The sequence below is a fragment of the Rhincodon typus genome, chromosome 15, assembly GCF_021869965.1.
Source record: "Rhincodon typus isolate 14 chromosome 15, sRhiTyp1.1, whole genome shotgun sequence".
NCBI lineage: Eukaryota > Metazoa > Chordata > Chondrichthyes > Orectolobiformes > Rhincodontidae > Rhincodon > Rhincodon typus.
The window spans coordinates 50,474,697-50,486,913 of record NC_063346.1 but is presented as its reverse complement, the minus strand read 5'-3'; the positions used below and the strand labels follow the sequence as shown (position 1 = coordinate 50,486,913).

General features: G+C 41.6%; 1 protein-coding gene across 1 annotated transcript in view; it reads right to left on the bottom strand.

Annotated features, from left to right (window-relative positions):
- Window positions 1-2,057: 2,057 nt before the first annotated feature.
- Window positions 2,058-12,217, bottom strand: part of LOC109914524 (tyrosine-protein phosphatase non-receptor type substrate 1-like) — a 13,018-nt gene continuing 2,858 nt past the window's right edge. The window contains exons 3-6 of the mRNA XM_020514118.2: window positions 8,850-9,155; window positions 7,276-7,398; window positions 4,382-4,416; window positions 2,058-3,501 (exon numbers count right to left, since the gene is read on the bottom strand). Of these exons, the coding sequence (XP_020369707.1) occupies window positions 3,292-3,501; window positions 4,382-4,416; window positions 7,276-7,398; window positions 8,850-9,155 (674 nt within the window). The 3' untranslated portion in view covers window positions 2,058-3,291. The remainder of the gene's footprint in view (window positions 3,502-4,381; window positions 4,417-7,275; window positions 7,399-8,849; window positions 9,156-12,217) is intronic.

Here is a 12,217-nt window from a genome sequence, read left to right as displayed (position 1 = left end):
CATTTGGCCCATATCCCTCTAAACCCTTACTATTCATATACACCTCCATGTTGTAATTGTACCAGCCTCCATCACTTCCTCTGGCAGGTCATTCCATACACACACCACCCTCTGCATGAAAACAGTTGCCCTTTAGGTCCCTTTTAAATTTTTCCCTCTCTCCTGGTCTCTAGTTCTGGTCTCCCCCACCCCGAAGAAAAGACCTTGTCTATTTACTCTATCTATGCCCCTCATGATTTTATAAACCCCTATAATGTCACCCCTCAGCCTCCAGGGAAAACAGTCCCAGCCTATTCAGCCTATCCCCATAGCTCACACCCTCCAACCCTGGCAACACCCGTTATAAACACAGTTCCCCAGGGCTCCAAGGAGAACGCCAGCATTTTTGAAGGGGATGTCTCTGGTGGGGATTGTAGTAGCAGCCAGCCTGCCGCTTCCCCCAAGCCCAGCCATTCAGCAATAGCATGGCTCTCGGTGACAAGATTGTAGTTTCCGGTCTGTACCGCACAAACAGATCTCCGCTTCAGCCGGCCAGAGCTGAACCTCCCCAAGAGCCTGGGACTCGCACCGAGCAGCGCACTCACTGAGTATTCTTTTTCAACCAACTCCTCAGTGACCAAGCCATGTCAATTCCAGTCCAGACACAGCAGTTTGCACATTGACCTAACTTTGTTATATCTCATCACAGAAGTTCTTTGGGACTGCCAATGCTATTTTACCAGAAGATAGTGACATTCACCACTTCTTAGTGTTAGCACATGGAGTGAAAACTAGCCAAATCACTATCTGTAGTTAAGCGGCGATGCCAATGCGCGTTGTAAACCTCAAGAGAATGGAAATTGTACTGAACCATCTCAGAGAGGAACAGGGAATAGGATCTACAGTTGAATTCTAATGCGCTATAATTATCAATTTGAAATGTTTTACCGTCAGGCTGATTCCTGACATGGCAAATATGCAGTGAATATTAAGACCATAACAATTGTATTGTGATACCTGGAACACATTGTTATGAATCAAATTGAATTTGATTGCAAATTCTGTCATTTTCAATTGGAATTGTTTTGTGATGCACTTTTACAAATTTTGTTCCTAAAATATATTTTGGGGTGAACAGTTATAACACTTTCATCCCTTACTTCCCCAATTTCTAAATTAGAACCTGCAGGACAGGAAATCTTGTAATTACCAAATAGGCTTGACTGTTTTAAGATATCGTCGGGCCAGAAAAACAGCTTCCAATCAATCATTATAATATTTATGCTGAAATAAATTTTCATTTTAAGAAAGATATAAATGCAAATAAATGAATCTGATGCACTAGGGTTTATTGACTACCATTTGACTCAAACTAAAGTAAAATTACAAACTGCCATTCCACCCAGAAGTAACACAGAAATAAAACCTTTTATTTTGCAGAACTTACAAAGCAGAGATAGATATCTTTTAAAATTCACACAATGAAGGCTCCAGTTGCACAGGGCATATTGAACAATTATCAAAACCACTGACTTTAATCTCTGATTTTGAATGTTAAAACATTTGGTTAAAACCATTTGCAATCTCAATATTCAGATCAGAAGATAGAAATTTTAAAAAAATATATGTGCTATTATAATTTCTGCCCCAACTGACTGGGATCTCTGTGGGATAAACTGGTTTAATTATTAAAATTTTAAAACACAAAACTGCTGCTGTGTCTATTGCTCAACAATCCTTTTTTTTCGGTAGTCACGGTTTCTCCACCAATTTGTGTCAGTCAATGCCATCAAGTAAGATGCTCCATCTCACCCTCTGCACCAGAAAACATCTATAATTGTAGTACCCATAATGAATTGATGTTTTGTGTGTATCAGTGGGAACTGTCTGATAATCTGAAGTGTATAGCAACTCATGAATTATAGTTTTAGCCAGTTCCAAGGAAGACCATGCTCTTGAAATAAATGGTAAGTGTGTCAACTACATTGGAAAGTGAGCTGATAGCAGAAAATAGGCAAGGCTAATGAATGGAGGAAACTGAGCAGAAAGTAAATTAGTTCTACAGAATAAAAGCACAGTGGTTAAAACATACTAATGTTTTGCATACAAATAAAATCTATGATATCGGTTCAAGTAAAATAATTATTAGAATTAGTTGCTATATTTAAGAAAAGAGTGCAAATATTTCAATAGCTGTTTCAAAGGGCTGACATAGGCACAAGGCATGAATGGCTATTTTCCCTATTTGTGCAATTCTATCTGAAATCAAATAAATATGTGGTTAACTATGGATATATAGCAAGCAGTATGTGGAACATATTCCAATGTCTTAAGATAATGGCAACAGGGGTTTTAGTTGAATGCATCTGGCGTGGAATGTTGGAAATTAATGTGCTCAATTGAAAAGATGTTTTGTTAAGTTCCATTCTGAGCTAAGCTTAGCTATTCATTTGTTCTGAGAGATCAAACATCTTAGTGCAGACTGTGCATGGTCTGTGAAAGGATTGATCCAAACAGCACTTGCTCACTGCCTGCTCTTTTCATGTAGAATTTGCTTGTTTTGCTTAGCCAATGACATTATTTACTTTATACTCTTCTCCACTGGCTCTGCACAAACTCCCCTGTGATACTCATAATCATTGTCTCTTTTTATTGTTTGAAAGCTCTCAAGTGTGCCCTCACAATTTGTTTTCCAGAAGTATTATAACACTGCCTTGGTGAGAACAAAAACAAAGTTGCTGGAAAAGCTCAGCAGGTCTGGCAGCATCTGTGAAGGAATAAGCAGAGTTAATGTTTCAGGTCCGGTGACCCTTCCTGAGAACTTTTCTACCAAGTCTGCACAATCAAATAAGAACAGCAAAATTGTCAAATGATCATAGGCGAATCCTGTGCGTGGTTTGTTTGCTAATGTACTTTGTGCTGTTCAAGGTAAGGATGTTGGGAAAGTGGAGGGGTCAGAGAGAGAATTTGATATTTTTGTTGTAATTTACAAATCCAATTTCAGCTTCTGGTTTTAATTTGTGGAGACTACACAATTCCTTTACCGAGTGCTGCATTCAGACAATTGTTACCTAACTCTAATGAGGTTACTGTCATTAACATCAGTTATCATCATATCATTAGTTATATTTATAACATAAAGCTCGTATTCAGCAACATTCTTGAGGAGACAGAGTTAAAAAAAACCTACTGAAGATATTATCCTTTGAATTAACCATTTAAAAAGGTGCTGTTATATTGGCAGGTTAATTCACGTTGAGCTAAGATTGGAGAACCAACTTCTTGCTTGTATTTGGTGCGGTGCAAGTGTGTTCACTGCACAGTGTAGCCCATCTTTTTGCCCTGTTGCTTTCTGAGTTCTGGTGTGGCATAAATAAGCTTGTCATTTCTCTGTGGGTTTCTCGGTGGTACACGGGGACAAGCTGCTTTCCTTTCCATGTGCTGGTGCTTTGTACCTTTTGCAAGACTGCTGGCATCCATAGCTGTATATGTCATGTTGAAGTTAGCTGGTTTCTGCATATGCTGCAAGCCAATAGTACAAAAGAGATCAGCAAGATATTGACTTTGACAATACCAAATTCCTCTGTACCCCACAAAGAAATAGACTGTACTTGCCCCTAGGCTTTCACTCCCCTCACCATTTACCTGACTGCCAGTCACCTTTCCTGTCAATATTTGTGTGCATGTCCCAAACCCACTGAATTGCATTTTCCACCTGCAGGCCAGGGAGTGGATTGGGTGAGCTCAACTAGTTGTGTTCAATATCTTCATTGTTACCAAACATGCTGCTTGTTTTGGTATTTTGTGCGTATCATTTCCACCAGTCCCTCATTAAAATTGGGGCCATGATGTGGAGGTTCATTCTTGCAGTATCACCTCAACAAAGATACCGGAGAGAGAAAGAAGAAAGATTTAAAAAGGACACAAGGGGCAACTTCTTTAGACAAAGAATGGTTTGTGGATGGAATGAACTGCCAAACAAAGTGATGGATGCAGGTACAGTTACAATGTTTAAAAGACATTTGGATAAGAATATGAATAGAAAAGGTTTGAAGGGATATTAGCCAAATGCAGATGGTGGGAGGAAACCAGAGCACTAAAAGGAAACCAAGGCAGACATGGGGAGAATGTACAAACTACACTCAGACACTCACCTGAGGCTGGAATTGAGCCTGGGTCCCTAGCGCCGTGAGGCAGCAATGCTAACCACTGAGCCACTGTGCCCCCTGTAACCCAGTCTATAGGAGAATAATTAAATGTGCATACATATATGTATAAGCTCTCAATAAACGTGGATTATAGAGAAGCCACAAAGTTCAAGACAGAATGTCCAGGGAAAAATGCAGCGAGAATGCTTTCCTGCATTTTTAAGGTATTTCAGAGGAGCTAGTGGAAAAATTACCTGAGCACATCTGTTCTCTCCTTTTCGTCGTCTGCCTATGAAAGGATAAATGGATTCAAAAAAAATGATTTTTAAATAAATTCTCTACCAGGTAGTATCAGACAGACCATAAATTGACTTCCAATGTATAAGTGCCTTTGACATAACAATCAACACAACTATCCAATTTTATAATCAAATCCAGGACCCATTCAATGAATGTGCATAACATCACTCTGTTTCATATAATTTAACAGATCCTAATGTTTGAGCAATCAAAATCTTTTCATTTTCAAACCAGATACCTACTAATTGCTGACAGATTTTTTTTACTGCCAATTATTTCTTATTAGCTCTCTCAAGAATAAAACGTACTGGTCAAGACATGACAATCGGACTAACATTAGTCGGCCATCAAATGAATCTCATTGTAATACTATAATGATAAGAACATGAAAAAAGGAGCAGGAATGGGCCATTCAGCCCCTCAAGCCTGTGTCACCATTCAACAGGTTCATTGGATAATTTACCCCAGGGCTCAATTCCTTTTTCAGGTCAGTTTAGCATACCATCCACACCGATATTTCAAAAATCTTCTATCTCCTCTTTCAGGGATCTAGCCTCTACAACTCAACGGAGTAGAGAATTGCAAACGTTCACTATCCTCTGAGAGAAGAAATTCTGTTGCATCTCAGAGTATCTCCTTATTCTATAACTATGTTCCCTAGTTTGAGATTCCCCCACTATTGGCAACATTTAACCTGTCAAGACCCTCAGAATCTTGTATGTTTCAATAAAATCACCCTCATTCTTCTAAAATCTGATAAATAAAGCCCTAACTATTTTAGTTGTTCTTGATAAATTAATCTCTTTAACCTAGGAATCAGCCTGGTGAGTCTCTTTTGAACAGCCTCCAAAGGCATTATACCCCTCTTTTTTAAATACAAGGACCAAAACTGCATACACTACTTCAGTTGTGGCCTCACAAACACCCTGTACAGTTGTAAGAAAACGTTCCTGTTTTTAAACTCCAATTTTCTAGCAATAAAGGCCAAATGTATCTTTGCTTTAATTACTTGCTGCAGCTGTATGCTAACTCTTTTGGGATTCATGCACAAGAACATAAAAATCCCTTTGTGCTGCTCTTTTTTGGAGTATCTCTCCTTTTACTTCTTCTTACCAAAGTTTGTTATCTCACACTTTCCTACATTAAACTCCATCGGCCACATTTTTCCCCACTCACTTAACCTATCTATATTCCTTTGCTATTCCTTATGTCTTCATCATAGCATGCCCGCCCATCTATTTTTGTAACATGCGCAAATATCGATACATTACACTCTGCCCCCTTCCCAACTTGCCAATATGGACAGTAAATAATTGAGACACTAGGACTGAACCTTGTGACAATTCATAACCTTCATCTTTCCAACCTGAAGAAGACCTGTTAATCGTGACTCTCTGTCTTCAGTGTGTCAACCAATCCTCAATCCATGCTAATACATTACTCCCAATACCACAAGCTTCTATTTAGTGCAATAACTTTTTATGTGGCATCTAATTTATAGCGTATAAAAATTTAAATACAATACATCTACCAGTTCCCCTTTATCTACTCTGCTTGTTGTATACACAAAGAACTCTAGCAAATTTGTCAAACACAATTATCCTTTCACAAAACTATATTGACACTGTTTGATTGTGTTAAACCATTTTAAATGTCCTGCTATTTCTCTTTTTTTAAAGAATGAACTGTAACATCTTCCCAAAGACAGGTGTTAGACAAACTCACAGTTTCCTGCCTTCTGTCTCTTTCCCTTCCTGAACAAGAGCAATTAATCTGCTGGAACCCTCCTGGAATCCAGTAATCTCCAGAATATTTAGACTAATATCTTTGTTAACTTTGTCGCCACTTCTTCTAAAACACTCAGATGCAGGCTATCAGATCCTGGTAATTCTAATCCCATTCATTTGTCAAATAATTTATCTCTTGTGATAGAAACTGTTGCAAAGTTCTTCCTCCCATACCTTGCTTATCCGTTATCTTTGGGACTTTTATAAAGTTCTCCACTGTGAAGACCAATTTAAAATATTGTTTTAAATGGTTGGCAAAGTACCTGATTCTTGCTCTGCAAAAGCTTACCACAATCAAACTGAGTCACCATGCTTTTGTGGAAGGGATCTCATACTTGATAAATATGCTAAAATTCTTTGAGGACATAACAAGCAGAATTGATAAAGAGGGACCAGTACACGTATTTAAATCTTCTGATGGCATTAGTTTAATCTGTCATTTCCTTCTTCCCCATTATCAATTCCTCAGATAGATAATGAGGTTACATTTTAGTTTTTGTATTTGTTAAGTGCAGTATTTACTGATTTTTGAGGACCCTTGGAAAATCTAACACTTGGGAAAGGAGAGTTAGTACTGCTTTATCTGAAGATTTCAACATAACTACAGGATGCCAGGGCAACAAACTGCCAAACTTGCAGTATTTTACATACCTCTTTTTTCTATCATACCTAACAGTAATAGGACAGAGTTAGGCAGCAGTGCTGCATGGTGCTAGCTGTAATGTCAGGATACTTGATGCAACACATGTAACTATCTATGGTAGTGATTCATTTTTTTGCCTCCCTTGCATTAACTGAAGTACTAGACCAATTATTCCATTCATATGTCAAACTGGCAACTGAAGAGGTTGTTTAATGATGTAAAATAATTGCCAATTTATTAATATAGGAGATCAATTTTCTCAGTGTTGACTTGATTGTTTAAATCCATGAGTACAGGCATTTCAGACAAGTATAATTCATTTACAATATCACTTCAATTCACTGTAATTGTACTTTTAAAAATAAAGTGCATTAAAAATTCTAAATTTAAACAATTTAGCAAAGTACAGTATGCTCACCTCTGCACGTGCAGAATTTGCAAAGTATTATTGTAATAATCAGAAGCAGCAGGAGGAAAACCCCACTCCCAACACAGATATAGATCCACCAAGGCAGAACACCTGATTCTGGCTCTGCAAAAGCTCAAAGTACAAATACATAATTCAATGTTGTAGCAATATCATACCACAGGAAATGTGTGAACAATACAACACATGCATACTTCAACACTCATACACTCCAACACTGATACATTGAACAATAAGGTGATTTAATCTGTCAATACCACATCCTGACAGTAAATGTAGCGGTTATAAATAATACTTACTGGTTAGAAATATATATGTTTGTAAAATTGTCAGGATGGCAATGGAACAATGGGTCGAGGAGAAATGCTTTAATTGACCTTTTATGTCGTCTGCTATTCTAATTGTGTCCTCACTCACTGTAAAAGTCTCCTCTGTAACAAATCTGCATTTCTCCACTGATGTTGGTCCTTCTCTGTGGTAGACCTGGACCAGAGGAGCTTCTATCTGTCCTGTCTGCGCTCTGTCCCTTCAAAGAACTGAAGGCACTCAGGGTTAATGTCAACATTTCTCTCTAACAGAGCTGCACTCAATCTCAGCTTTCACAGCTACTGAAACTGATCAATGCCATTTCAGGTTGATCAATTTCTACTTTAACTTCTGAATTGTGGTGACAGGAGTTAGCCCAAATGTCAAAATATCAGACCTTTAACAGCCATCAAGTTTGTGAGCAGGCATTTGGCAAAATATTTCCCTGCTGACAAATATTTTATCCCAAGGCACGGGTGTAATAATGTACTCTACATTACAATCCCAAAATACAACGCTGCAGCAAAAATTGGGGGTCTTTAGGGTCTTCACTCTCCACAGAATATAAATATGCTGTAAGCACTTGCTGATAGAAGTTAAAGGGTTTTAAAATGAAGGCCACCCAAGTGATTTTGAATGAAGGAGCCAGTCAGGATTGTAAGTCTGTGTTAAGATACAATACATGTGTTTTATTTCACCGGGTCTTCTCCATTAGCACTAGGAGTTTGATCAGAGTGAGATGGCCTTCTGAGGAATGTACCTGATTTCTATGCCTTACACATGCTATCTGCTGGCAGATGGCAGAGTGGGAAATGGTTATTGCTGCAGGTCACTAACTCCTCAAGACATGTTCCATGAACTGCTCCTACTCAGACAAGGAAATGCCACTGATAGGGGGCATGAACAAATCAGATAGCACTGGAGGAGACTTTCCCTTTGAGGGGCTTATTAATCTGGTTTTGTCTTTGGGAGCCCCGAATTTCATTTCCCAATCTTCTATGGCATCGCCTTTAGAAAGCTACTAGGTCACCAATCTTCCAAGCATTAACTTTCTGACAGAAATATGTCTGTGTGTAGTACAGCCAGTTTACAAAGCAGACCCACGTTCACGTCCCACTAGTTTCAGAGGACAAATTGACGAAGTATTTAGATTGCGACTCCAAGGCATACAAAGCTATGGGCCAAGTGCTGGGAATTAGGATTAGAACAGACAGACTGGTACAAAAACCCCACAAACAAGCTATTGGAAAGCGCCGTACCTTCAGCACCGGAGATGTAAGTGTACCGGGTTTCCACCCGCTTGCCACGGTGCGACACTCGGCAGCTGTACACCGTCCCATTGCGAACAGGCTGCGTCTCCTCCAGGTAACTGGAAGCCCTGAAGCGTTTGTCCGGCCTTGGCTCGACCTGGCTGCGGATTCCGCTCAGCACCTCGCTGCCGTTCACAAACCAATTGATACTGATCTCGTCCGAGTGAAAGGCCCCAGAGATACAGGCAAGTCTCAGGAAGATTGCGGACTCTCTCCCAAACAAGGTCGGGACAATCTGGGGAGGATCCGCGGAAGCTTGGGGAGAGAAAGTCAGTATCATTCTCGCGTCAGTTTCCAGTGGGGATCATCCCATTGGGTTCAATTGCAGCTTTAATTGTCCTGTTACTTTTTTTATTGCTACATTCATTTGAGTCATCCCTCTTAGGATTCTGTCTGACCCACATTCTCTCGGCCCGAGTTTAAATCTGACTTTTGTTTTATTTCTGTGCACACAGAACACTTTCTCCCGGATTTACGCCGACGGCACCTTCGCTCTGAGGGTCTTTAGAGACTGGGATACGGAAGTTTTCCTCTCCGCTCTCTGTTTTCCCAACCTCAGGAATACTGATAGGCAGCAGAAAATATACCTTTAATCTCAGACACACTCACTCGGTGGGTTTCAGCGCCTGAGTTTTACCCTCCTTCATACGTCGGCCGCCGCTAAAATCTTCAAAAAGACCCCTGTCCTCCTCGACATATTTAGATCACAAATAAAAACAGATGCTATTGAGAAGCGCTCGGGTTAATTCTGTGGTCGCTCACAAACCCAGGGGCTGGAGTTGAGTGACTGTATTGGATATCTCTAGCTCTGAGACTGTCGGCTGTTCACGCTCACCGACTAAGGATCGGAAAATTAGGCGAATGGCAGGAACGCCGAATGGGGAAAATCGAACTGACAGGAGTGCACTGCACACCAGATTGATTAGACTTAGACTTAGGGAGGAGGGAACCACGCCTGCATATCAGTGATGGTCCAAAAGATAAAGGTTAGTAATGTGAATGGATAGCTTCACGAAGAGATAGCGGTAGACTAAGGAAATGGGAGAAACTGGAAAAGCACATTTCGATATAGGCTAATGTGAGAACCGTTCACTTTGGAGCTGGAAAGGAAAGAACTGAATCTGTTCTAATTGGGGAATATCAGTGGGGGCATCCAGAGAGATTTCGGGCGTTGGGAGTGGTACATCAATTATTAAAATGCCATAAACTGATACAGAAAACAACCAAAAGGCTCGTGGAATGCTGGCTGTGGTGTGTCCACTGTTAGAACACAATTGGATCCAGTTCATGTGCCCGCTTTAAAAAAAACCCTGATGTAGGCCCTGGAAACAGTCCTGAGCATGGTGGAATTGGTTTGGGACAGAATGCTGTTTGCATTTACCAACGTGTTCTCTGGAGCCTCCAAGGGCTAGTTAGGAAGAAGTGGCGACAGGGGAAAAAAAACATCTGTATTCTCTACAGCTAAGTAGCTGAGGGGGCGATGTGATTGAAGTTAACAGCATTGGGAGATATAAGCTGATTACAGAGTGGCTATTTCTGCTACTGGCGAGTGTAGTACGGGGTAACGGGGTACAAATTAGAACGAAACCTTTCAGGAATGAGGCTCACAAATACTTCTGCACAGGAAATTTGAAATCTTCTTTCACAAATAACAATCAATATTAAACCAATTGTAACTGTTAAGACTTCTGTTAAATAGCAATTAATCAACTATGACTGACATTAAACCAATTGTAACTGTCAAGACTTGTGTGAACCAAATATGCTAAAAGAGATATGAGGGGTAGGTCAGGATATTTAATTTGGTCACGGCTGATGGTCTGAACAAGCTCCTGTTATGCTGCCGTCGTGAAAGCACGAGAGTGATATTGAATTCGGAATGACACAGCAGCTCGGACCGGGTATAGTATTACCGCTACACCTGTAGCAAGCTCCCTCTGAGGAGATGGAAGCCTGTTGAGGTACCAAACAGCTGCAGCGAGCGGGACTTTTGGTGGGGGTTCAAGTTCACTTTGCACTGCTCTTTCGGTACTGGCTACAGCCGATAGAACCGGCCTGCTTTGCTTCCGAGTCTGAACAGTGGCTAGTGAACTGGAAATGTGAACTCAATCTACACACACAGGTTGCTAGCTCTGCCGGGTTTCTCCAGCACTTCCCTAGTTTGGTTTAGGTTCCGATCTCCACAGTTTCTTGCTTTTATTTCGCACTGCTGCTGCATTCTTTCTGCTTGTCCAATTTGGTCTTTATTTAAGCGAGCGGTGCTTTAATCATTCTCTTGCTGTCAGCCCTCCCTGTGTTTGCTGAGTCCCGCTGTGAGCCCTGGATCCCCGGTTCAGTGCAGCCGATAGGCACGGTAAGATCCCAATGGTAGGCTCCCCGTGCAGTTTCACAGCCAGTCCCTGTGTCTATTTCGCCCGATCAATGACACACGCCGAGTGAAAGTGGTTCGGAACTGCTCTCAGGCTGGAGCTTCTGTGAGACCCCATTGCCCCCCGATTCCGTAGCCCCACACAAAACCGCTCTCCACCTTGCAGCTCCCAGCCTCCCCCCAAAACCCTCCCCACTGCTCCAGGTCTGGGCTGCATCTTTCTTGGGTCTGCGCCTCATCACGGGGAGATCCCCCAGTAACTCCTTCTCCTGCCCCTACAGACCCACCCTGTGGTCAGTTCATTCACAAACTCCATCTCTCTCCTGCTCACAATCCACTCTTGGAAAGAGCCCTCAGTCACCTCTCAGTATGTGCTGGGGGCGAGGCGGGGGCACCACACAAATACCAGATGCTGGTGGGGCACAGAAGAAATTCCGATGACACTGTTATCTCCCGATAATGTGGCAGACGGGAACGTTCTGTTTTATGGCAGAGCCTCATTTTACCAAAAAAATCGGTATTGGTCAATCACCTCCCCCACCCCAGCTCCTTTCCTCCCTATATTAACAACGCATCGCCCCGCTGCACGGTTAAAACTCCGCGCTTGTCCGGTAGTTGTCCGGTGTCCCAACGTGCAGAGGTCTCTGAGCCCAGGGGAATGGCCAACTGCTGACCAGATACCTCCCAGGGCTATTCGCACTGAGGGCAGTGTGTCCTAAACCTGCTGGGGATTCTGTACTGGCGGACAGCACAGAGCACGGCCCTGGGTCAGTGCCCCGTGGAAGATCAGGCCCGTTCCTGGGATCTTTCCGTGCAATGAGACAGTCTTCCTAAAAATGCCTCCAATTCCATTGTTACTAAACCAAATGGAAAATCCTAGCAGGGAAATGGGGAGAGAATAAAGGGATAAAGAGAGGGAATGTAGGGCGGGGGGTGGAATATAGGGACA